Genomic DNA, 27,892 nt, shown 5'->3' on the forward strand with positions numbered 1-27,892 from the left:
AGGGAAAAGGAGAGAAAGATGAAGATATGTAACATGAGAGAGAGAGAGAGAGAGAGAGAGAGAGAGAGAGAGAGAGAGAGAGAGAGAGAGAGAGAGAGACGGGCGGACATTTCCTATCCCCATTAATAGAGGTGGATGATGAGCCCCGCGCATCTACACACTCGCCAGATTCGTGCGGTGTGCAAGGCGGGCGGGGCATAGAGAGCACAATGAGGCAGACGCGTGAGCTGCATCACTGAAGCGCCTCAGGGATACACTAGGCTTCCACTCTCACATTCCCCTTGCGCTCACCCTTTCCTCGCCTTTTCTTCCCCTTCACATTCTCCCTCTAGTGTAATAAAGCAAATCTGTCTATTTGATATAAGGGTAACCAGTGCCACTCTTGTTCATCCCTTCCCTAAGTTCGGTATTCTTCCCTGCCTCACATCTTGGCTTTTCTTCCACTTCACATTCGCCCTCCAGCAGTCAGCCTCGCCCCGTGCGTTAAAGGAAAACTGTCATTCTGATATCAGGGTAACCACTGCTGCTCTTGATCTCTAAAATTATCTGCCTGGTCGTTTTTACTGTCTTCCTATGGTTGAGGCAAGTTTAAGAGAGGTGTAAAAACATTAGAAAACAAGAAACACGAAAATAAGGAAAGCTGCAAGAAGCCATCAGGCCTACACGTGGCAGTCCCTGTATGAAACATGCCTACCTATTTCCACCTGTCACCCCCATCCATAACTTTGTCTAATATTCTTTTTAAACTCCCTAATGACTCAGTAAATTATCTAAACGATCGAAATTTCTTTCTAGTTCATTATTTTGGGGAACAACAACCAAAATGGCTATTGTTAACTCTTAGCCAGCCTCCTTTACGCATGAATAAAAAGAACCACAATAATAAAAAAGGGAAAAATGTAGCCAGACACGCCGCCACGCAACACAACTACCAGAGCGAGGACGACAGGCGAGTGTAAAAAATTAAATATATGATTAAATATCTATATTAATAAGCACCTGATGTCTCCTCGACTTGCACACCTGCCTGCCTTGCCCTGCCTAACTGGCCTACCTCGCTCTGCCTACCACGCACCACGGACCAGGACGGGGGAAGGAGCGGGTGGTCAGAAAGGGAAAGGCGCCCGCCACCACACACGCAGACAAAAGAAGGCAAGTTTGCGGTACGGATTCTTCAAATATCACCTGCTAATTGGTGATCGTGTTGATCAGCGGTGTGTTGGTGGACACGAAGCTGCTGGTGGCTGATGTCAAAGCCTCCCTTAACTACTGACGGTTAGCTCGCATGTGACTGCGAGTGGCAATCAGACAAGCTCCTTTGTAACTCCACACTTAAAACATTTATCCTTCAGAACAGTTTCTCCTTGCTTAAGAACATTAGAATATAACTGCCTTAGTCGACACATAAATGTAAATTAAGAAGATAAAATGAGATAAAAAAAAAAAAAAACAAGTCATACATGGACATAATGCACTTCGTAAACATTTCGTAAGCATGGAAGTATCTTGAGATTTCTATCCAGCATAATAAGCAAGGACGATAACATGTCGATGTGTTCAGTGACGAAGCTAAGTAAATTGGACAAATCAAAGGTTAAATAAAGAGCGACGCCGTGACCATTTCTAAGGTTAACTATGTGATGAAAAGAGATCGGCATGGTTAAGAGAACAAGCCAAACCTAAAGCATCGCAGAAACATGAACTGAAATGAGATCAATAAAGGGAACAGTAGAGTGAATGAGTAATAGTGGCTGCAGTAGAGGAACACCAGATTGAGGATGGAAAGATGAGACTGAAGACAATGCAGGCAAAAACTTGGCTACTGTGTTGGGAGTCATGGAGAAGGCTGAGAGAAACCTGTGTAATGAATGAATGAATGAATGAAACAACAAAGACGGACATACACACCCAAGAGCCCCAGACAAGACCACCCCACCAGTCAGACCACTCTGCTAACCACAGCTTTACTTAACTACCGTTGAGAGAACCTTTGGGTGGTAGTCGTCATCAACCAGCGGAAACCCAGCAGCCTCTAAACATGTAAATCAACACTGTACCCTGTAATTCCCCATCACCATGTGGAGGATAAGAAACATGCACAAGGGTCACACACACACACACACACACACACACACACTCAATGATCCTCTCTCTCTCTCTCTCTCTCTCTCTCTCTCTCTCTCTCTCTCTCTCTCTCTCTCTCTCTCTCTCTCTTCAGTTCCCAGCTATCTCATACGTATATTGCTTAAGCTGTTACACTTTCATCTTATTAAATTAACACTCACTCAGCTTTGTTAAAAAAAAATAAATTATTCGAACGATGAAGCCAAACGGAATAATTATTTTGAGTAGCAATACAGAGTGTGTCTACGCCAGCACGGAGACGAACCCCGAATGAGGTATAACACGCTCACCGATAAGCTTAGTCTAAAGGTACTGACTGCCCGGTGAAGAACCTTTAGTGACCACATTTACCGTCAGCATTACCATCACCCGCCACTACCACGCCCTTTCCACACTTAATTTATACGCACCGCACAATATCCCGTTTTCAAAAACACTTTGCTCTCTCATCACGTCTATTTTCAAAGGCCACAGAGATGATTAACCGGGTTATCAACAGAGTTTCTCCTGTTTATATTGTAGAAATATTCTTAACCTGTCACTAGAACCTTAAAACACCCTTCAAAATTCGTGTTACTTCAATTAGAGCCTTTTGAAAGTGTTGGAGGTGCGGTGCAGAAGTGTTTCAGAATATGGTCCAATATCCTGCAGTAAGCATTCACACGCTCCCTCAGGAACAACAGTATCTGACATCATTCTTCACTGCGCTTATTTTTTTTTTTCTATTTATTTTTATTTTTTTTTTTTCCTCTCTTTCTCTCTCTCTCTCTTTCATACCAAAGCCAGTGTCGCGTAGTCAGAATAACTTAAAGGTCTGTTGCTGTTTGAAATCTCGTGTAATTCTTGTAATGTCACCGTCACCACCACCACCACCACCACTATCACTACAAGGCCCTCTGTACCACACGTCCAAACCGGCTTGAAGTGGAAAAAAAATGCAAAAACGAAACTGAAAACCACAAAAAAAAAAAAAAAAAAAAAAAATTGGATGGCCTCTGTCCCGTAAAGACAGAAACTGGGGCGGCGTTGGCGGAGGAGGAGGAGGAGGAGGAGGAGGAGGAGGAGGAGAACACGACGAAAGAAACACCCCCGCGGGTTGATTGCTACACCACCTGATCGGAATCTATGTCAAGGGCAGACAAGTGACCCATAAGAATTAATCACACAATAGGCTGAGTGCGAGCTTCACTTTTTGTGTGTGTGTGTGTGTGTGTGTGTGTGTGTTACCTTTTGGAATTGTGTTTCTCTCTCTCTCTCTCTCTCTCTCTCTCTCTCTCTCTCTCTCTCTCTCTCTCTCTCTCTCTCTCTCTCTCTCTCTCTCCTTTTGTTCTTCTTTCTTTTTATTCTTGTGCTATTTATTCTCGCTCTAAATCCGCAGTAATCATGTTGTTAGTGCTAGGACATTAGGGAGCTTTAAGAGGCGATTAGACGGATTTATGGATGGGGATGATAGGAGGAAATAGGTAGGTATATTTCATAAAGGGACTGCCACGTTTAAGCCTGGTCGCTTCTTGCAGCTTCCCTTATTTCTTATGTAACAGTACACGAGTCCCTCCGTGGTTGTGACGCATCATCTGCAGCCACGGCAGACTTTACGAGGTCCCCCATCAATTGTATTCACAGAAAACAGCAACTCTCAGGGAATAACTACAGTGCAATGCTTTCTGTGAGTTTCCACACCAAGGGATCCCAAGGAGTGAGCAAGTGGTGGACCTGACATTTTTCACACTTGAAATACCTCCCACGACAAGCTTAGCAGTACATGGCTGCAGCATCTGACTGCTGCCAAACGCTTCAAGTCGCCGTACTGTCCATTCACTAGATGCAGCCATTCAGGGAAGAAACGTGTAGGATAAAAATCAATACACGTGTAGATACAACGAACAAAACACACACACACACATAGTAACGACTATCACGCAATAACACATATCCTCTGAGGTGCTTCTGGTGTCAATTGTCCCGCTTCACGTGATCATACAGTAGCACCGAGCACTTACACCTCCTGGAACACAAACTCTGCAGCTCCTCTGTCCACGCACTGAGGAAATATCGAGACCTACACGCGACCTAAAGCTGCAGAAGTCACAAGAACAAGAAGCATATATGTAATTTAAGTATTTTATCCCTTCTAGATACTAAAAAAACACGCTTCCCCATTAAATGCGATCATGTGAGTACCGCCTCGGCAAAGATAACGATAATCACACGGACAATAACTGTGGCCACTGCAAAGCTGATCTAGAAGCCACGCTACCTGCCTCCTCTCCAGTTGATTAACATCGAGACTGGGGAATCACTAGCTTCTACAGACCTCGTCAGGGCAAATAATAATCTCAGACGCTGCCAGCAGGACCGACAACTCAGAAAAAAATTAATTACCATAGTTACCTGCTTTCCCAAGAGAGAGAAATCCGCAGGGAAAGACACGGAGCGTGTGAGACAACTACCGCGAGAAGATAGCGGTGGTACACGATCCCTCTGCTTCACACAAGAACTGAGTGGTGAAGCCTGAACAGAAGCATCCAGTAATGAGTGGTTGGCCTGTCCAGTATCATTGGTTCACGTAGATTAAAAGATCAACGGAAAACGACATGAGGCAGAGAACAAAGTCTCACTTTCCAAGGTACTTCAAAAGAAGCAGACTAAATCGAGTAGTAACCTTCGAACTTCACCATTGTACACCTCGTACATACATAATGATGCGATGGTATTCATTCAGCGTTTCCGAACACAATGTGCTAAGACATTTATTTGGTCACTTACATTGTAGATATCAGATGAAGTCGCATTGCCTTACATATTATCTGCATTTTCCTTTTTGCTTTAATTGTGCTTATTTATGATATGAAGCTTCTGCACGACCCTTCTCGACCGGTTTGAGCGCCTGGTTGACAAGATTGTAAAAGTTAGGCTCATCTAATCAAAGCTGCGTGTCTATTGTGGTGTGCATCATAATCATTTATTATATACCCTCATTATATATATATATATATATATATATATATATATATATATATATATATATATATATATATATATATATATATATATATATATATATACTCGTGTGTGTGTGTGTGTGTATGGACGTCCATGTTTGACTGCATGTACTCGCACAAGTCCCAGGAGGACATACGTACACACAGTCACACCACAAAGGAGTACACACAAGAATGTAATAGTTGTGTCTTGACAATTGTGCAGACCATGGATATGTGCACCAACACCTCCCCTGCGCACACACACACACACACACACACTAAACAATAATCTCCGCCGCTGAGCATCACAGGGACACATATTCCTCAGTGGAGAATATAAAAGAATGTAACAATTAATATAGATCACCCTTTACCTGTGACCCAGGGAACTTAAAGGCAGTCACTTCCCCCAGCCCTTGCCCCTCCCCGTCCCAGCACACACACTCCGCCATGACCTGCCCGCTTCCCTGAGCATGGAATCCTTTGTCCTGCATGCACCACCTCACATTCTCCTTCCGTTCCACCACAGCCTTCGTAACATTTCCATAGAACGTATTGACTTTATTAAAGGTTAACATATACATATATCAATCAGTAGGGATCAGCCTCCAAGTCATTGCTCCCTCCCCCCTGATTGCTACCCCAACTCCCGGCGCACCTGCATTGCCGCGCAGGAACTGAACAAAAGTCCCTCTTATTCGTTGCTATTAAAACTGCATGCCCAAGTGGAATACTGCTGACTGCAATGTGCGTGCAGGTGAGTGCCATCCCAAGCACGCCTGCCCCACACTCCCTGGGGGCCCCCTCCATCCCCAGGCACCGTTGGGCAGTCTTATAATCTTTCTTAAGTTGTGCGGTTCTTGTTTCATTCAATCTGTCTCACATGCAGCTTCCTCCCCTCTACCTTCCGCGGTGGGGAAGTCCTTCGTCCCGGTCTCCACCAATAGGCGATCATAACGCGGAGGAACAAGCCGCCCACACACATAGAGAACGCTTACTACTGTAATTTTAGGGGAAACGTTAGCATTTGGTGTTATATTACTGAGGCTAACCACTACATTCCTGTCCAGTTGACGATGTGTGTAATTATAAAGTGACCTGTCGATGTAGCCTCTTGTCAATGCAGACGGGCTGCGCATGCAGGAAATATTGATTGGTGTGGGCCGAGAGGTAAAGGGAGCCACCCCTCGCCGTTGGTGTTACAATCGCTCTCGAAAACAGAAAGCAAATGTGTTTTATTGTTGTATATGTGATGCATGCGAAGGTTGTGAGGCAGAGCTGTCCGTCCACTGGCATAACAAATCCCAGCCAGCCCCCGTCCTGCCTTCTGGCAGAGGAAGTCTTCCACACACACACACACGCACCGCCTCGCCTCTCTTCATCTTCGATACCATGAATATTCCACATCATGCCACACACTTGCACATTGATATGGATGACTCCAACACCTGTGATCAACACACACCGCACGTAACACATACTGAGACACATACAGTCATATGAAGTCTCAAAAACATGACACCCCAGAAATGCAACATCACGGCCTGTCTAACCATTATGCTACATTTTCATGGAGGTCATGACACATGGCAGAGTGACAGGAGCTGAGGTGAAGCCAGTCATAAGAGCAGAAGTATCTCATGAGAAGGTATTAACAGGAGTATAAACTGGGCCCTTACATTACGAACTATGTGACTGTTACACTTGCCACAGCTGACGCCTGAACTAGGGCAGCTGTCCTCAAGGTCACTAAGGAGTGAAATGCAATCTTTAAGTTTAAGACATCACGTTTTAACGAGTTATTCGACGCACGCTTCTCTCGTAACGATCGATAAGATGCAGTATATCAAGGTAACCAGATCACCCACATAACTCCTTTTATTACATCGCCACAGCCTTATATCACTATTCATAAATGGCTCACGCAATGCAGAAACACGAATATACGCGAACATGACATGCAAACTCACGTGCTGCCAGATATCTCATGTAAACCGGCACATGAATAGCAAAGTCGTCCCTGAACGTTTTCTGTGATGAGGAACAGCGTGGCGGAGAAAATGCTCCCAGACGGTACGAGGCCCCAAAACGTACCCTAGCGAGGGCCAGACAGAGGCAAACCTCCCACCTTATGGCCGGCTGTCTGCGAGGTAGTCCGTCTGCAGCGTTGTGACGTCACTCTCCCCTCTTATGGTGGACTCTTCCCTGAACACTAGCTCCCTTTGTTTCATGCTTTACCCGCTCTGTGCCACTATTTCCATCTACAATGAGCATCCCTTCCCCTGTATATGAGTATCAGTAGCCCCCTTCTTTGTTGTGTTTCAGTGAGCAACGGGGATGCAGGGTTAAGGCTGTGTACGGCTCATCTAATCATCTAATTGCATGACTCCAAGTTCTTTCTTTACTACGCACGCCGTACTTTCGCTATACGGAAAGTATTAACGCATTTCTCGTTTAAGTTTTGGCACAGGGGAGTCTCAAGGGTGTAGTCATGGCGATGCTCGACACGCGCGCCACTCGAGGGCCAGGTGAGGGCAAGGTGCAGTCTTAAGGAGCAAAAAAAATAATCAATGGAGGAGCAAGCAAAAGTGAGGCAGATGTTGACATGAAGACATTATTTGACGCGTTTCTATGGACCTAAAAGTCAGCCAGTCGCCACGAGCATGTAACACAAGACACCGTACATAAATTCAAACCTCTTCTAGGCTTGTGTAAACGTCCTTATCGAGTGCAGATTAATAATTTCTCGGCTGAAGCTGCAATTCCCCCTCCAGAGGCAGGCTCGAAGTCGCTTTCCTGCATTGGTGATCGACAGAATTTCATAATTTGGGGTGTTAAGTTGGAGAAAACGGTTAAGATTCGCTAGAATTTGCACGGACTGTGAACGGTGTTGCCACAAAGGTACGAAATGGGGAGGTGGTGCAGGTGGCCCACCACGGTGCTTGCAGGGGAAATAAGTACCACCGGAGGCCTACAGAGCGTCTTGTGTGTTTGGTGACGGCCACGTTTTCCTTGGCGAGGCATGAAGGGCTGCCTCAAGCAAATATTATTATGTGACGCATTGGAGTCGGCTGGTAGGGTACGAATGTGGGCGGCCTCTCCACACAGCGGCTCCTCCCCCTGGCCTGGAGTCAAGAACGTGCTACTCTTAGGGATGGTGCTTGAGCTTGACCTGGACCCTCTCCGCCTCTCCCCACACGCCCCACACGCTTTAAAAATAAGGGGATAAGACAAATATTCATCTAGTTATCTCCCAATCTTTGTGTTTATGTGTGTACTGGTGACATGTTTCTGTGGTGCTGCATTACTTGTGTACTGGGTTATCTGTACTCTCTATCCGCTCCCTGACGTCATGAAAGGGAAGGATGGTAGAGAACAGTTTGCATCACATCCTCTCCCAACCGTCGTATTCCTTCTTGCCTGCCGTGCCTGGCCGTGATTGAAGCACTGCCTTAGCAACAACGAATGGTATATACGCTTTAAATGTTGTGTCGCCCGCTGGATACACAAGGGTACATTACGAGTATAAGGCTGGTATTCCCTCGGTATTACGACTGACTGGTGTGTATCTGGCATCTCCACTGCACATAGAGCCAACACACAAACATACATACACATGAGGTGACATGTAAATGAGGACAATTACGAACGGTATTTTGGTATTTAATTACGTTACAAGATTTTTTCTTTGCTGTTTTTTTTTTTTTTTTTTTTTACTGCTGCTGCTGCTGCTACTGCTGTAACACACACACACACACACACACGCCGTGCTTGCTGCGCAGAAGGCATCTGAGATCTAATTCATCAATAATCTCTCTCTCTCTCTCTCTCTCTCTCTCTCTCTCTCTCTCTCTCTCTCTCTCTCTCTCTCTCAAATTCGGCTAAGTGCATTCAGGTAAAAATATACAGTGGTAAATGGGAACATGTCTGGTACACTGTTTTATATTCTGACACAGGTAAGTGCGGACACGCGTTGTCGAACTAAAGTAACAGACTGCGTGAATGCTTAGGCTGAAACTAGACTAAGGCACGGCGGTCTCGCTAAAAATCGCTAAAATCATCCACGACATTCAAAAGGCTCTACTAGCTGAAGTTACACGGGTTTTCAAGAGTGGGTTTTTTTTTTTTTATGGTTCTAATAGCAGATAATCAACATTTATACACTTAACAGGAAAATACTTTCGAGAACCCGGCTCTGTGGCCTTGAAAAATAATCGTGGCGAGAGAGAAGTGTGTTTCAGAATACGGGGCAAAGAGAGGAAAGCGCAGTATTTAACCCTCACTGATAGGTGCTTGCAGTGCACTCGTAGCGGTCCAAGGCTCCATGTAGCGCGGTACCGTCTGTAGCTGCGCGAGCTGGCGATGGCCTAGCTGAGATATCGGAACGGAGAGCAGTGCCTTGATGCGCTCTCTCTCTCTCTCTCTCTCTCTCTCTCTCTCTCTCTCTCTCTCTCTCTCTAAGGGGTGTTAATATCTTCCCCTCTACTCAAGCCCCCATCCTCGGCATGTATGGGGATGTTTCATTGCTATAAAGTGTCATGATGTTAGGGGGCGGAATGACTGGGGCTTGTCACGCGACAAGTCACGCGACGTTGACTGCTTTGGGGCGAAGATGGGAATTTATCGAGACTGTGCGCGCGCGCGCGAGTGTGTGTGTGTGTGTGTGTGTGTGTGTGTGTGTGTGTGTGTGTGTGTGTGTGTGTGTTTTGTTGTTGTTGCTGTTGTTGTTAGGGCTGCGACAACAACAATAACGACACAAATTTTAAGCCTTTTTTTTAACCAACTCTCTCTCTCTCTCTCTCTCTCTCTCTCTCTCTCTCTCTCTCTCTCTCTCTCTCTCTCTCTCTCTCTCTCTCTCTCTCTCTCTCTCTCACAAAAGCTAAAAAAACAAAAATAATTATTCTCTCTCTCTCTCTCTCTCTCTCTCTCTCTCTCTCTCTCTCTCTCTCTCTCTCTCTCTCTCTCTCTCTCTCTCTCTCATATAATATTTCCGACACAGGTTCAGTTTCTTTTCATTTGGTAGCTTGGCGAGATCCATTTTTTACAAGTAACCTTTTCTTCGCACCTAGAGAGAGAAAGAAAGAGAGAGAGAGAGAGGGAAAGGGGAAGGCACCGCATCATCGCAGGCATATGGCTTCGAAGGGGGAGCGTTTGGACCACGGAGCCGAGGGGCACCAAACCCTACAGTGACAGGCGAGCCATCAAAGGTGGCACCACCGACCACCACGACAAGGAGACTCCTCATGGCGGGGAGCGGGGAGGAGAGAGAGAGGGGGGGGAGGGAATATGGATTTTTTTTCTCTTTGCAGGCAAAAGGTGTGACAGTTTTTTGGTCATAATCTCTCTTCACAACACACAGAGCTTCAATAGGATACATCGTTACAGATTGGATACATCAACCTGCCATTACTGCCGAACCATAAACAATCTACTCAAACACTCCAGGAACACTCACCGCACCCTCGCCTGCCGCGGCGCAGAAAAGAACCGAGTGACTGATTCTTGCAGGAGTACGTGTTACATCAAGACAACGATTAAACTCGCCCAACATCAAGATCAAAGCATCATTCTCTCTCTCTCTCTCTCTGCATTATTATTGGTTATGATACGGATTTTCATCACATCCATTGCCACTATAGTCCACTCGTGAATTTGTGTAGTGTTCTTAAATATATGCCTCTATACTATATGGTGTCTTATTAGTGGGACAATAAATACAAAGATTCTTATAATAAAAATAATCATTTATCATACAATATCAAGTATATACCACATATCTAATTTATGATTGCTGGATACAATAGTTTCACTTATTAAATACATCAAATTTTATACTGTATGCACACAAGCAGACATTATCCCACAAGGAAGACTAATAACCTGTTAGGTCACCCTTATAACAACTGTTCAAATGTCAGTAAGTTTCAAACCATGCAGCAGTCAACATTAACTGTTAGGATGCACCACACTTATGTATGGAAATGTGTGTTGGCAGACCAGACACAACTATGAGATGTCATCAGTGTTTAAAACAATCCATAAAGGGAAGAACAAGCCATTTATCCTAACAATGAACATGTCTCACAACAAATGTCTAATTTTCTTAAAAATATGTATGTATGTAGTAATGTGTTGACTTTGTAAGGGCTATGATTGAAGTAACAGCAACACTATGATAACAGTCCACTGTCAATACTGATAACAATACAAATGTGTGCATGCTTTCACTGATGAAAGATTAAGGCTGACATTTGTAATATCAAGATTTTACAGATTTCAAGGTCTGAACAGTGACAACTAAATAAGATTGAGTTTTAAGTAACCAGATCAAATAATAAATACCCATCTCTTACTCATAATTGACACATGGAGGCAGCTGCAAAGCAATCAGTGAAAATAAGAAAATCTTGATAGCTCCATAGGAGCAAATATACTTATGAGTGGAAGGCTCTGACCAGTCAGATTTCTCACTCCCTCTGTGCATTCACTACAAACAGCAACTAATTGTTTCCATGTAACAGTCACATTTCTATCTTATTATTGTATTCTTATTCTTTTCTTTTGAAAGTTTGCTCCTTTTTCATAACAGAATTTCATGAGCAGTATATTAAAAGATAATAGCAATACAACTATGCACATTTCGACACAACTCATATACCTGAACATCTGCCAATTGGTACTGTATGCTTTAAATGGGAAAGACTTCAGCAGTTGCTGCACTATACACAGAAGATATATAAATTAACTCCAGAGCACCATATCTCCCAGCTGTGAGGCAAAGTCACTCAAATAAGTACCATTCCTACCCTGTATAAATAGTAACTCTAATGCAATCACTCAAGCACTATTGCCAGAGTCACACAGCTTCCACTACTCCAATGTCACTCCAAGTTTCTCCTGAAGGACTCTGCGCCTGGAGAGTGCCCCATCCCAGTCCAGGTAGGCCTGGTTCATGTGGCGCTCCCCCAGGGCACTGTCATAGCCAGTACGTCCATGCATCAGGCGAGTATTGTCCATCACCAGCATCTCACCTGTGGGCACATTGAGCCATGTCAAGGGGAAAGAGGCAAAGTGCTCTCATCACTCGTTGGGAACATTGCAGTCAAGCCATTTTATTCTGAAAACCCAAGTGCGGTTCCCTTGGGAGTCTGACTGTTCACTGTGCTGTTAAATCTAACCACACTGGGCCTAGGATGATCATAAAATACCCTTCTCTCTCTCTCTCTCTCTCTCTCTCTCTCTCTCTCTCTCTGTCTCTCTCTCTCTCTCTCTCTCTCTCTCTCTCTCTCTCACACACACACACACACACACACACACACACACACACACACACACACACACACACACTAATTTTCCTTTCATATGGACATATTGAGAGACTAAAGAGTAAAGAATTTTCAAAAAATGTATGCAAGTGAAACTGAAGGTCATAACAAGAGGAAGATCACTTGGAAGATGGAGAGATAGGGTAAAACAGTACATGTGTATGTGAAAGATGTTAGAGTTCAAGAATTTAAATATGCAAAAACAGAATGTTTGGATTGGGAGAGATGAAGGTTTTTCTGTTGTGCCCACCCTGCTTGAGGGACACTCCTGAAGGGTGCAAGGTATCAAAGAGATAGACAGATGTCTGAATACTCACATTACTTGGTATTCTAAGAAGAGGTGGGAGGAAGACTCACCACTGTTAAGCTTATTCCTTATGGATTGCTGGTCAACAGTTTGGTTGAAGAGCCTCAGTGCAGCATACCAGGGAGTGACCTGTTCTGGGGGCAGGTCAAGATAGGAATTCCTCAGCTGGGAGTTGTTGACTCGCACAACATCACCACTGAGCCGATCCTCTCTGTGCATCAAGTCTCAAGTTAGTGTGTGTGATTCACCTGTGGTCGTCTGCTGGTCACCCAGCCAGCCATTCCCCTATGGAAAGAGCTCAGAGCTCATAGTGACCGATCTTTGGGTAGGACTTAAACCACTGACACATCACACACTGGGACAGCGAGGTCACAACCCCTTGGGTTACATCCCATACCTACTTGCTGCTAGGTGAACAGGGTCTACACATTAAGAGGCTCGCCCATTTGTCTCGCCATGCCCAGGATTCAAACCCGGGCCCTTTTGGTTGTGAGCCGAGCATGCTAACCACTACACTACACGGTGATGGTGTGTGTGTGTGTGTGTGTGTGTGTGTGTGTGTGTGTGTGTGTGTGTGTGTGTGTGTGTGTGTGTGTGTGTGTGTGTGTGTGTGTGTGTGTGTGTGTGTGTGTGTGTGTGTGTGTGTGTGTGTGTGTGTGTGTGTGTGTGTGTGTGTGTGTGTGTGTGTGTGTGTGTGTGTGTGTGTGTGTGTGTGTGTGTGTGTGTGTCATTATCAGCATTTACACCGTATTTGACGACCCTTCATAGGTCATGCATCTACATCTAAATTTACTGAAATCATCTTTATAATTGTATATTCCAAAAAAGTAGCAAAAAAGTACCAAGTTAGGAACTGAAGTGTGATGAGTCGGCTTCATCTAGGTAATCATTATATCCTCTATTTTCACTACAAAAATACATAAATTTCTCTAACTGTTTTGAAAATGACTTTGATCAACAACCACCAAACAACACTAAACACCAAACAACAAACAAATAACTCATTCCTTCTAAAAGACAATTTCTTCCAATATCAATTCTTCAAATCTGAAAGGTTATGATTCATAGCTATCCATTACCATAAATTGTCAGCTTCAAACTTATTTCTAACACAGAGAATGATAAAAAGGTGACTAAAATGAAGGCTGGATTGCTCAGTGGCAGGCTGCTTCAGTTCTGGCTGCAAAGCTTTTCATTTCACAACTTGGTCACAGCAGGTACTGAGTGAAGAACACAATGCTGTCTCCATCATCTCTCTAGGATTCCATGATCTAAAGGTTTCTCACTATCAGAATACTTCAATCACTTAAAATTTCAAGGGAGTAGCCATGAGAGTAGGATGATTGAGACAGCAATCCTTCTCAGTAATACAAGTAATTTTTTTTTTTTTCATGCACTTATCATTAATGACTAATGCTTAATTACTCAATGAATGATTAGACAACACCAACAGCAGTGACCAAACACTTAGGGTCCACCAAGCTTTACCTGGACCACAGCAACAACCCCCAAAGACTCAACTGTTAAGGAGTCATATATTTCATGGTGAGTTTAATCTTTGGCAATTTCTTATACACAAATTTAAGACTATGTATCAATTTAAACTACAAAACACTAATAACAGACCTAGTCTAAATTCTTGCAACATTCCAAAGATGTGAGAATTTAACCCAGAAAACTCCTCATATGAGAACCAGAAGTAGCCTTACACAATGATGGGAATGTTGACAATCTTGTGGTATTCAGTGGTCTCCTGCTTAACCTGTGCCACACCCTTGTCCCAGAAATAGACAGGTGTGTCAGTTAAGATACGGTACTCCGTGGGATGAAACTGCTTCAGGTAATCTGCCACGTGGAACCCATCTGCCAGGTCGTTCTCCCCACCTTTGCCTTCAAATTGGGTGATGCAGTGCAGGAAGATGATCTGTGGATAGAGCAAGTTATTGGTGGAGAGAATACAGAGGAAGACAAAACAAAGGGAAACAGTAATTGAGGAAACATAAAAGAATTACCATGAAACCAAATGCCAAAGATTTAAGTGAACACAAGAGCAAGTGAATATAGCATGAGACTGCAATAATAGAAAAGAATGTAAGTGTTATTGTCCTACAGAAAGATATGGCAAAGAGGAATAAATGTAGATGTGAAGTTTACAGTGAATGATGTGTAAAAGATAAGAAATTAATAAGCATTAAGTTGTGTCTACAGCTATGCAACTTTGCATATGGGAGCCAGATTGCAGGAGATCATAACAAGGAAAGAATGAAAAGATGGAATATTTTTAAGATCAACTGGTGACACATTATGATCCTACTGATGCAACACACTAAATCTGTCGCTCAATCAACCTTGTGATGAAAAAGGAAGATAAGACATGAGGAAAGAGAAGATATAAGACTCACCCCCGGCACATACTGGAAGTAAGGCAGGTCATTGTGCATGCCCAGGCGTTGGTCTGTGTATGCAAGGCTGCTGGCACTCGCTTTGCTCCGAATGGGGTAGTTGGTCCTTCAGACACGCAGACAGACATGATGTATTATATATGAAAAAACATATAACTCTTGACTTCATTACCAGGTTGTGAACTTCCAAATACCACATATCATGCAATCTATCACTATAAATAAACACTACGTTCTTAGTTCTTCACTATCGAGAATACATTCCTTCACCTAATGTTAATAACACAGCTCTTCACTACAAGTCAGTTAATCACTTGTCACTGGGTAATTTCACTTCATATTATGCACTGTTTCCATAATACATCACTGATACAGTCCTTCATTACACTATACAGCCTTTTTGTTAGGGTCTGATGCTTCCTTACAAGCAATTAGATGTATTAATGGTAGATATAACAATCATATGAACTCTCTTCACTAAGCAAGATAGAGTGTGTGTGGTGTACAGATAAGAATTATGGTGCATAGGACTGTGTGGTGTGAAAGAAGTAAATGGAGTTTATGTACCCTTCCCAATGATCATCATGTTGAGTATAGATATATCTGAATCAAGGTGTGAGTTGTCACCTGAGGGTTCCATGGTGTAATGGGAAGCACGGCTGCCTGGCAAGTGGAAGATCCATTCCCTGGATAGTGCCTGGCTTTCCTGGTGAAACTTCATAGCTCCAACAGTCATTATATAACTAATAAATAATATGTTTATCCAAGCCTCTAATTCATAGGTTTCTCCACAGAACCTTGCCCCATTTCCTCTTTGGAATGCCTATTAACGCTCTCCACTTCAAAACACCCAACATGTTCCACACACATTTACTCTGAGTCATTCTTTCCGAGTACTCTGGGCAAAGCAATGCAATATGCATATCCTGATTGCTTCACTTTTATACTCCTTCAATGTTCTCTTAAATTCCTCATGTGTTAAGCCATCTTTTCACATTCACCTGCACATCTATATTTCATTTTTAAATTATACTTAGACTCCCACATATTAATGCAGTTATACAGTTATATATGTTTATCTATCTAAATACATAGTTACAAATTTACAAAAGGTAGAAAATATTTCTTTACTTACAAAAATAAGCAGTCATCAATGCATATTGTATGTATACCAATTGTTATTGCTTTTTCCCAGTTAAATACCACATTAGCTCTCTCACTCTTCCCAGATGTGATGTGACTCACCCATAGTGTGTGGGCTTCACATATCCAATGCTGTTGATGATGGTTAGCACAGCCTCAGGTTCCCGGGGAGCATCAGTTAGGACAACCACACCCTTCTTCTCTAGAGTTACAAGAAAATCCAGAAGTTCTTTGTCTCCATGCATCACACCATTGTAGTCCATCCTTGGCAGCTCCATCTCTGTACTCCACAATTCCTGAAATTAATTAATCTCTTTAAACTGTTCACTGATTTACTAGTTTTTCTCCCATTTTCTCAACCAATTCCATCATACTTTGTATTTTCTTCATCAATACTGTACTTTAGAAATCTGTATTGTCCTTTTCTCTTGTACATCTTAAGGTTTAGTTTCTCATCAACAACTGCTTCAGTACATCAATAATTCTCCTTCTTCATAATAATTTCAAATTGATCACCACAAAATCTATTATTACCTCTTTGTTATTCTCGTTTGAATTCTATACATATTAGTCCCAACAACCTCTATGTAGGAAAATGTACAAAGCAGCATTTGGCCAAAAGAATAATTGACCTGAATATTGTGGAAAGAGGGAGGCAAGGCAGGCTGTAAAAAGATTAAAAGTTAACATACAAGATGAGCTGAGAAAAGAAGGTCTGTGTGAAGAAGTAGAAGACCGAACCTTGTGAAGATTAGTGAAGAGGATCAGCAACCTCATATGAACATGGAAAAAGCAGCAGAGTCTAAGAAGCTTGTGGTAGCCATTGTCCTTAGATGCAAACCTTTTTGATGGCCAGAAAGCTTCTCTGAGAGTCTCGGGCAGAGGGTGTGAAGGCATGTTGCTGCAGCCACTGAGCCTCATAGCAGCTCCTGTGTCCACTGACCCACTGCACCTCCACATGTCTCCCACCTTCCTCCACCTGATAAATACAAAGCAAATTTAGGAGAAATAAAACACCAACAGAATACAGACAATAATGATATATTTCACACACACACACACACACACACACACACACACACACACACACATGCAGTACCATAGCCTCTACAGATCTACTAACAGAATTACTTCAACACAAATAGTAAGATGTCTTTATATTGTGAAAAATTTGGTATTTAATGAAATTTATCTTGATATAAAAAAATATTTTCTAATATTAATGCACTATATCTCAAGCTTAAAGTTTCTGTTAGACTTATTTACAACAGTGAGTTCACTTTTTTGTAAATATTTCTACAACTACCAAAATATGCTTTTGGTTTCATTCCTAGAGAAAAAGTCACAATCTATAATCAGTTCTTCAATAAGACATCAGTTTCTAGAGTAAGAAAAGCCTTACCTGAACACTTCTGGGGCAGTCATTGTGTTGCCAGTCTTCAAGAGTCAGCTTGCGGCAGAGTGCATCAGAATCAAAGCATTGCGGGCACTGGCAATTATCTCTCAGCCAGCAATAAGGAAAAAAGCTGCTGTTTCCATCAGCAAAAGTGATTTCCAACATCTCTTTCCCTGCATCTGCTGTCCTGATACCTAAAGAGACAAAGGAGGCCATATGGTTTGAAGTCAGAAAGAGGTGCAAGTAGAGGCTTGAACAGAGTTAGAGGGAAAGGTAGAGACTCGTCTGACATGGTCACCCCCAGAGATATGTTTCCAGAAGGAACAAGGTATCAGAGATATAGATACCTAGATACCACCCTTATAAACTTCATAAACATGATTACAAAATCCTCATAAAACTTATAGAAATTTATGCAAAGTGACTTCATATAATGTATGAATGAACATTAACAGTAATCTAACCATGGATTTATATATTAATGTGAAGGTAAGTAGTCATTCACCAGCAGCATTGTGATAGGTGGGGGAGGGTGCAGGTGTTGGGTGGGAGTTGTGCCAGGCATGTGAGGTGATGAAGGTGCAGGATAGGGGTGCAGTCAGGCTAGAGGTGAGGCATTGTGAGGGCACTGCTACCAGGCCCACTGCATTCTGCCGCCCCTGCAACACATGAATGAAACTCATAAAGCATGTTCCATTTTGTTTTAACTGGCCTCAAAGTGGATCATCATAGTACATTTTTTTAAAGTTTCTTAAATACTTAAAGCACACAAAGAAAACTTATTACACAGCACATTATACAAAGCTACTTACAGTAAATGTTAATACCACTTCCTAATAATTTAGTGCTTCACAATGAAAAACCTCTCAGCCAGGTAAATTAATTATGGGTTTTCTTGACTGGAATAGACATATTTTATGCTTAAGGTACACACAAGAAAACCTTCTACCATTTCTCTGACATTTAGCATCTATTAATGTGAAAAGATGCCTGTAATCCTGCTACTTTCTTGTCCCCTATTAAGTAGTTGTTGTTATCAATTTATCAAGCATGCTGTGTGCACATGTTGGTTGCCAGATGTTCAAAGTCACACAGACACTTTCATATTCCTTGTCAGTCTAACTAAAAGTTACAAAAATATAACAAAACTAATCAGAACACATGCCTTGCCCCAGAGCCTGGCTGAGGACAACACGCCTTGCAGCACCCTGCGACTCATGGTAGCACACACACTGCTGAGAGCGAAATGTGACAGCCGGCTGTCCCTGCTACGGTATGGTGTCCAGATAACCCTTTGATGCTGCTTCAGGTATTCTATCTCTCCTGAAACAGAGAATTAAAAGGTATCTGATAATTAAGTCACTTTTGGGCATACTGAATTAAATTTTAATGTTTAATTTACACACAAGGATTACATGGCTCACATTGCCTATACATACATACATACATGCATTGAGCCTAAGAAGCCATAGTACTGTACTTCCCCCATACGGTTTGCTCACCCTGAGGCAGACGTCCAGTGTGAGAACACATGTGCAAGTTAATCATACTAGATGTGTATCTATAAATTGTCTACGTTGGGAAGGAGGATTAACTGATAATAAATAGATAGGATTAATAAATAAAAGAATGTTGAAAAAAAAAAGGTAAATTTATAGTTTAAGCCAATGTCCCCAATCTCTACCCACGGCCCACGGCGTTATTATTAATTTCTGACAAGTAGTGTAATCATTAGAAATGATGTGAATAGTGAGAAGAACAAAATGAGGTAGGTTATTACCACGTAGTGTGTAATGGCTTAAACTATAATAAAACAAAAAAAACATATATTGTTCAGGTCAAAGTTTAACAAACATCTTGAAAAGTGTCCAGATAATCATAAAAATTAATGAAGAAAGTATAGTTAGAGGGGAGAAGACAAAACTGGTGGCGAATACAGACACATACATAAGCAATATAATAAAAGAAAATTGCCAGACGCTCCGGCCAATTCTTGTCAATGTTTTTTTTTTTTTTTTTTCGTTAATTATTCCATGACACTCTTTGATATGGCGAGTTGCGTCACCGAGGCCCGCACAGAGGTCGAAGTCGCTGCCCTTCACCGTGTTATGATAAGCGACGATACAGAACACGCTTTCCTTTCCCTACCTATAAATTTAGATAGTAGTGTATAAGTGTCTTTATAGTGAATATTCATCTGAAGATGATCATGAAAAACAAATAGCGAAATATGCGTGCAAATATACAGTAAAAGCCGAAAAGATATGCACTTTGACATGCGCTTACGTATAAGGAAAATATCTACTGCAGTAATAATTATGTAAAATCTTTATCATCTAAAATCAATAAGCTTACGTTTTTTTTTTTTTTTCAGTAATTTCTCCAAGAAGCTTTACTTTTCACAAAACGTGTTACTGAGTCAAGTCTCCTGATAAAAGTTTGTATCACTGAACACGATGTACGGACAAACTGATCACCCCGCGCCAGAAAAGTCTGTGGCTGCTAAGTGCACGTGGTACGTGACTTTACTATACTCCATTTGCGAGGAAACTGTTTATTATTATAATAATTATTACTATTTTTATTATTATTATTATTATTATTATTATTATTATTATTATTATTATTATTATTATATGTAGGTACTGTGTCTTATCCGTTTGCTTATATTGTTTCTTCTAAATCCATATTGCTTTTAAAATTCTCACACACGAGAGAGAGAGAGAGAGAGAGAGAGAGAGAGAGAGAGAGAGAGAGAGAGAGAGAGAGAGAGAGAGAGAGAGAGAGAGAGAGAGAGAGAGAATGTATGTTACCATGTATTAAAATAATATAGAGGAGACATGGAGAGAGAGAGAAAAAAAAAACTAACATTATAGTACCTACAACTTTTCTTCGCTATTACTCGTAAAGGCGTTACTTTCCAAACTTCGTCCTCAGGCAGCCTCACACTTCCCTGCACACCCAAACCTTGCACTCACCCAGCCAACTGATTGTGTGACCGAGCAGGCGAACACAAGCCAACCACCACAGTTTTGGCAACCCTCATCAAGTTGCCGGATGTACTCAGATAAATGTGTAGTTGTTATGCAATATAAAACATTAGGCATACTCGTGAACCTCACAACACCTTCGTCTCGTCTAATATATATATATATATATATATATATATATATATATATATATATATATATATATATATATATATATATATATATATATATATATATATATATATATATATATATATATATATATATATATATTTTATATCAAACAAATTCGCGTCCTCCTCTCCCCTTACCATATATGATCATTACATTGTGAGCCACTTTGATGGTGCTTTGATGTAATACTAAATATTCAGTCCCCTGCTTCCCGAAAGATGGTAAGGGAAATATAAATAAGGATTCAGTGCTCTTGGTGATGTGTAACCGTTAGCTTGCCACACCTGTGTCAGCGTCCGGTCTGCCTTGGGACCATAATGTGATACATTTATATTCACTGCACCTCCACTACTTTCAGAAGCCTCTAGTTGAAGTGACACGGGTTTTTAAAGGTATTTTTATGGTTATGGTGACAGATTGACCAGATTTCTACATTATTACGAAAAACACTCTTGAGAATCCAGCTAATCATCTCTATGACCTTGTAAAATAGTCGTGGTGAGAGAGCAGAGCGATTCTACTGCATTATACGGCGAAGGTGGGTGTTCACAGACTGGAAGCATTCCATGCCGCTCAGTGTTACCTTCGGTACCCTACGTGAGTGTGGGACATGGCTCGCTGCCAGCATCTCTGCCTATAGGAGTACAATATACGACAGTAAAATTGCCAGTTTTAATCATTCATTTATGTTCGTAATGCATTATTGGTTTTTCGTTGCTTGCAATGTTCACCCATTCACCGCACGGTTTCAGAACACACTGCTTCCCCTCGATTAATTCATGCTCACCTCAGCAGCTACAAAACACTGATAGAAAGTTTCGAGGATTCTTACTCAGTAAACGTAATGTTTTCAGAGGTGGCAGAAAACTCTGCGAAGGAACAAGATTCTGAGGACAGTGAAATGTGGGATTATCATCATCCTTGCACTTTTCATCAGTGTATTTACGAATCTGTCCCGTTTATCATGCCCTCTCACCACCATCGTTGCATATACTTTCACTCACTCTAGCACCTTCTGCTCTGCCTCGCTTCACCTAGCTTTACCCAAGGAGCGTGGAGACCAGCAAATTATGTAACAATGACTCGGAGAATCCTGGATGTCCGCAAATATTAGCTCATCGTGACGTTTCAAGGATAAGTGACGTAAAGCGACGAGTGCGTTACCTAAGATGTAAATGTTATCAAAGTTAGCATCTAGTAGTACATTAATACCGACTTATATATGTATAAGGCAGGTTACAGTGAGATGAGCAGAGGGATTGCGTTAGTTATGTGCTTATTGTTTGAAATGTTTATGGCATTTATGCGTAGTTTATTTGCCTGATGAATCACAATTATATACATTTAGGACTAACGTCAATTTACATAAAAGGGTATGAGCTCGGTGTTACATAACTAACGTAACCATGGACCTCACCTGCACGGACGAATATAACAGATTACATTTTCCGTATGTGGTGTGTACGATTATTTGTATGATGTATGTGCTTTTACGTTAGTACATTATATATTTTTCCTCTCTCATTATACTTCTTTATCTCTAAGTGGCCAGGACAGATGAAAACGTATACAGATTTCGCTGCGTTATCGAGTCTCGCGGAGTGGCATCAACAGATCGCCGCGACCATGTCTTCGATGTATTTTGCAAAACTATGATCTTCTCCCATATAATTCGTTCGCTCACTACCTTGTGCAAATAATTGCGAATTTCGTTCAGTCAGGCAAATCTGCGGAAATACTACACTCTGGGCCTTTATGCGGCACTACTGAGCCCCAATGCAGGAAAGCGACTTAGGGGAAGAACAGCAGAAGACGACGGCGTTCGCAGAAACAACTACACAACGACCGACGATCGATGACAAGGGCCGCTAGATGACTGTTTCTTCCATTCCCTCTCTCTACACACACAGCACTAGGTTTTCTTCACTCTGCCACATCTAAGCCTGCCCCTTTGTGTTCTGCTCTTCCCTTAAAGTTCCTGGTAGGCTTGAAAAGCGCAGGCAGCTTTTCGCTGATGGCAATATTTTTCTTAGAATAATAATAGCAATGTTGAAAAATGTTAACTCACATTTCATGATTTCAAATTCTGGTTGGACGGGCGGGTTAGGAGGCGTAGAGGGTGGGGTGGGTGCGTTGCGCGCAGCACCAGTGTTGACAGGAATTAGATGTCGCATATTCGCTGCCACGGTGCCGTAATTCCATAATAAAATGTGCAAGTGATTTTTACATGACATTAAGATAATGTACACGAGTGACACCTCAGTTTTTATTGTATATTAAATCATCTTACCCAACAGTCACAGCTTGCAAGGGGATCAACTCATACAATCTCGTACAGCAGTGTGGCTGTCTGTAACGATTTGCGTCCAGGGCGCGAAATTAGCCTTTTTATGTATGATTTTTCGACATATGATGTTGCTGCCGTCAGTCAATCACCAACTGACGTCATCAGGAGTGCAGATGGACCACCCTGCCACTAGCGCCACATAATCCGTGCGTCTTCGTTGCCACCACTACCTTCGCAGCCGCTCACGTGCTCTCGCGTCTGGAATAGACAACTAAACTAAATATTTTATGCTATACTTCCCCATCGTGCCTTGTGTTATTTAAAATATCGTGGATTCTTAAATACGTAGGTAGGGAGGTTTTTTTTTTTAGATACGTAGCAGTCTTTATATATATATATATATATATATATATATATATATATATATATATATATATATATATATATATATATATATATATATATATATATATATATATATATATATATATATATATATATATATATATATATATATATATATATATATGCTGTTACAATAATAAATAAGACTGCCACGCATCTGAAAAACCTTCCTGCGTATTTAAGAATCCACGATATTTAAAGTAATACTATATATGACAGAGAGAGAGAGAGAGAGAGAGAGAGAGAGAGAGAGAGAGAGAGAGAGAGAGAGAGAGAGATCTTCACCCCCTACATACGTTAGAGCCGCAATAGGAATAAAACGGACCTGGATTCAGTTATTTTTGCTTGTCACTTATTTCTGATGGCCGACTGTGTGTGTGTGTGTGTGTGTGTGTGTGTGTGTGTGTATTTTTATTCATGCATTTTTTCGCGGTGTCTTTGTATTTCGCTTGTCATTTGTTCGTAAAAGGTCATTTCCTTCTGGTGGGTTTGCTCAAAAAGTCTTCCTGCTCTCTCTCTCTCTCTCTCTCTCTCTCTCTCTCTCTCTCTCTCTCTCTCTCTCTCTCTCTCTCTCTCTCTCTCTCAGGAACCGTACTCGTGAGAGAGAGAGAGAGAGAGAGAGAGAGCGTCTTACAGGTCAACATTGAACTTATACAGCGATTGATGTCTTTATGATTGGTGATGTAATTGCTATTAATGTAATTTTCTATATAATAATAATAACAATAATAATAATAATAATAATAATAATAATAATAATAATAATAATAATGATAATAATTATTATTATTATTATTATTATTATTATTATTATTCACGATTTTTTTTAATCACTCAAAAAATCATATTTCACTAGTATTTAAAAAAAAAAATAGCCAACATTATGATTTATAATAGCAGTAATTTAATTTATTTATCTTTAATCTTTATATTTGTTTTATCTTTAATGTATATATATATATATATATATATATATATATATATATATATATATATATATATATATATATATATATATATATATATATATATATATATATATATATATATATATATATATATATATATATATATATATATATATATATGTGTGTGTCTGTCTATCTGTCTACCTCTGTTATATATTTACTATCTCTCTAGCCTAGTAATTCGTTTTTTTTTTTTTTTTTTTGTCATTAAAATAGTTTATCCTTTCATCCTTATCTCCTTCTTTCCAGATATGTTTGTAAGCACATTGCTACACACCACCTCACTCAGTGACCCGCCGCGCCATCAGGCAGGGAGCGCAGTGTCCCTGGTTGTGTTAATGTTTACAAACACAGGGGTAAGTGGGTGTGTTGTGATGACGCGCTTGAGTCGAGTGACGGAATGGGGGTAGGGAAGGATGAAGAAAATGTAAAGGAGGTGGGGGAGATAATGATGAAAATGAGAATAATAGGTAGGACAAAGGAAGAGGAATGTTAAGTCATATGCTGACCTTACGGTGGAGATTTGTGTATTTTTTTGTTTGTATCTTATATATATATTAACTTTGAGTGGGGTGCGGGGATTTATTTGTTTATTTGTTTGTTTACTCTTCTCAAGCACCGAATGGAATTAATAAACCCTTCACGAGTAGGAAGAGAAACTCAAGGTAATTATAATCACGAACCCAAACAATAATAAAGGTGGAGCCAATACGTGATCTACCTGGCCACGATTATTCAGATTCAGGGATATTCATTAGTTCCATAAAACACCAATACAATCCCTCAGTTCATTCTGTTATACGTGTCCACTTGTATGACTATGGAACGTTAAGGTGAGCTGAAAAGTATTTGATTGAGCCTCTCTTGTTCCTCTCTCCCTTCTCTTCTCCGTATTTCTCTTCCCTTTCTCTACCGCCACATGTCACGGATTAAGGCAGTTGGTAACGCCCACCCTGACCACCGTCCCCCTCCCTTTAGCGGTGATTGGGACTCGTTTGAGGGGAATAGATTTAATGGATAGGTAATGCAAGGGCGAGGAGGACGAGCGGTTGGTTGGTCATCACTTGGGTTAGTTTTGTAAACAGGCTCACTGCTATTTGGACTCTTGGCATTGATTTGTGGATTTCTTGCCCTAGTTGTTGTTGTGGTGGTGGTGCAGGTACTGAGGTGGATGGTACACGGGTCATACAAGCCTCAGATCAAATGATCCTCAAGACAGATCAGCCTGAATGGAAATAACCTTAACTAGGACTCTTTTTTTTATGTAGGAAGGACACTGGCCAAGAGCAACAAAAATCAAATAAAAAAATATGCCCACTGAAATGCCAGTCCCATAAAAGGGTCAAAGCAGTGGTCAAAAATTGATGAATAAGTGTCTTGAAACCTACCTCTTGAAGGAATTCAAGTCATAGGAAGGTGGAAATACAGAAGCAGGCAGGGAGTTCCAGAGTTTACCAGAGAAAGGGATGAATGATTGAGAATACTAGTTAACTCTTGCGTTAGAGAGGTGGACAGAATAGGGGTGAGAGAAAGAAGAAAGTCTTGTGCAGCGAGGCCGCGGAAGGAGGGGAGGCATGCAGTTAGCAAGATCAGAAGAACAGTTAGCATGAAAATAGCGGTAGAAGACAGCTAGATATGCAACATTGCGGCGGTGAGAGAGAAGCTGAAGACAGTCAGTTAGAGGAGAGGAGTTGATGAGACGAAAAGCTTTTGATTCCACCCTGTCTAGAAGAGCAGTATGAGTGGAACCCCCCCAGACATGTGAAACATAATCCATACATGGACAGATAAGGCCCTTGTACAGAGTTAGCAGCTGGGGGTTGAGAAAAACTGGCGGAGACGTCTCAGAACACCTAACTTCATAGAAGCTGTTTTAGCTAGAGATGAGATGTGAAGTTTCCAGTTCAGATTATAAGTAAAGGACAGACCGAGGATGTTCAGTGTAGAAGAGGGGGACAGTTGAGTGTCTTGTTGTTGCTGATGCTGCTGCTACTGTTGTTGTTCTTGTCGTCGTCGTCACCATTGTTTTATACTTTAAACAGAATTATTGATGCTTATCACTAACTCAATATAGTTCTCCCAGGTAAGGACATATAATAACAGATATCCCACGCGTCACTCCCATCCTCCTCCTCCTCCTCCTCCTCCTCCTCTTCCTTTCCTTGCATCGTCATCACAATTGCAGTAATGGATCTCTTACTCACATCCTCCTTCGCACACACACATACACACATACAGATACCGCCATTTGTATTATAATCACTATTTACCTGTTGCCGTGAAGGGAGGAATTCCAGTTTGCATAGCGATCGACAACCGCAGTTTTGTCGCTATAGTTGTTGTTGTTGTTGTTGTTGTTATTGGTGGTGGTGGTTATGTATCTCCGTTTTCTTTTATTACTTGTTTTCTTGATGTTCCTCCTCCTCCTCCTCCTCCTCCTCTATCATCATCATCAACATCATTATCATCATCATCATCTCCTTCGCCTCATCATGTTCCTCCTCTTCCACCACTTTCCTCGTCCTTCTCCTGTGTTTTCCCTTTCAGCAATGTTTGTCGAATCACGTCAGCAACCAGTGATGGAACAAGGTGTCCGCAGGTGTGGTGATTGTGGCAACGACTCTGTTTGTTGGCTGAGAATCGATCGTATATGCAGGAGGAGGACGAGGATGAGAAGGAGGAGGAGGAGGAGGAGGAAGAAGAGGAGGCTAAGAACATGAACAAGGGATAGAACAAGAAAAACAATAGAATAAAAAGAGTAACTGGGAGGGATGAGAGGGAGGAGTGGAGATTTGAAGAGGAGGAGGAGGAGGAGGACAAGAACAAGGAATGGAACAATGACAAAAGCAAGGTCACAAGGAAAAGAGAGGAAGAGAAGCAGGCAGTGGAAGTAAATAAGGAGAAGGGAAAGATAGCAGAGGAAAAGATGAACATTATGAAAGGAAATAAAGCAACAATTTTATACTCCCTCTCCTCTCCTTGCACAGACAACATGCACACAATGAAGCACCGTAGGCAAGTTGCGTGTGACCCTCCAGGTATGTATTCTCACCTGAAGCGTCCTGTGTACCTGTGATTTAGGCCTGACGCTCTCCCCTCTCTCGCTAACATTTATGAACGGAGGGTGAGACAGCGCCAACACATCAATTATTACCAACAAATCACTCTTCCTTCTCCTCTTCCTCCCTCTCCTCCTCTTCTTCCTTACCATCATCATCATCATCATCATCATTATTATAATGTAAAAGGAGGGCTTTATGATAACTCCCTGTGTGTGTGTGTGTGTGTGTGTGTGTGTGTGTGTGTATCGTAGTTTGTGCCCATGAGCTGAGCCAACACACTCTCTCTCTCTCTCTCTCTCTCTCTCTCTCTCTCTCTCTCTCTCTC

General features: G+C 41.6%; 1 protein-coding gene across 4 annotated transcripts; it reads right to left on the reverse strand.

Annotated features, from left to right (window-relative positions):
- Window positions 1-10,831: 10,831 nt before the first annotated feature.
- Window positions 10,832-20,708, reverse strand: LOC135110645 (gamma-butyrobetaine dioxygenase-like). Of its 4 annotated transcripts, none has more exons than XM_064023175.1 (10): window positions 20,565-20,708; window positions 18,847-19,004; window positions 18,187-18,340; window positions 17,688-17,875; window positions 17,127-17,264; window positions 16,388-16,581; window positions 15,143-15,248; window positions 14,450-14,664; window positions 12,791-12,951; window positions 10,832-12,139 (listed from the first exon to the last, which is right to left on the reverse strand). In XM_064023175.1, exons 2-10 carry the CDS (start codon window positions 18,898-18,900, stop codon window positions 11,979-11,981), a joined length of 1,371 nt encoding a protein of 456 aa, XP_063879245.1. In that variant the 5' UTR covers window positions 18,901-19,004; window positions 20,565-20,708; the 3' UTR covers window positions 10,832-11,978. The 4 variants fall into 4 exon arrangements, with proteins under 4 accessions (XP_063879245.1, XP_063879246.1, XP_063879248.1 ...); XM_064023176.1 differs by having other exon boundaries at window positions 20,561-20,691; XM_064023178.1 differs by having other exon boundaries at window positions 20,551-20,667.
- Window positions 20,709-27,892: the final 7,184 nt, after the last annotated feature.

This window comes from Scylla paramamosain, chromosome 20, assembly GCF_035594125.1.
Source record: "Scylla paramamosain isolate STU-SP2022 chromosome 20, ASM3559412v1, whole genome shotgun sequence".
Taxonomy (NCBI): domain Eukaryota; kingdom Metazoa; phylum Arthropoda; class Malacostraca; order Decapoda; family Portunidae; genus Scylla; species Scylla paramamosain.

Excerpts from the sequence above, each read along its gene's own strand:
- LOC135110645 (XM_064023175.1), bottom strand. The coding sequence starts at position 18,900 with ATGAGTCGCAGGGTGCTGCAAGGCGTGTTGTCCTCAGCCAGGCTCTGG. Across the intron at positions 18,341-18,846 it reads CAGCCAGGCTCTGGGGCAAG|GGGCGGCAGAATGCAGTGGG; the intron begins GCATGTGTTCTG and ends CATGTGTTGCAG. Across the intron at positions 12,140-12,790 it reads AAGGAATAAGCTTAACAGTG|GTGAGATGCTGGTGATGGAC; the intron begins GTGAGTCTTCCT and ends ATGTGCCCACAG.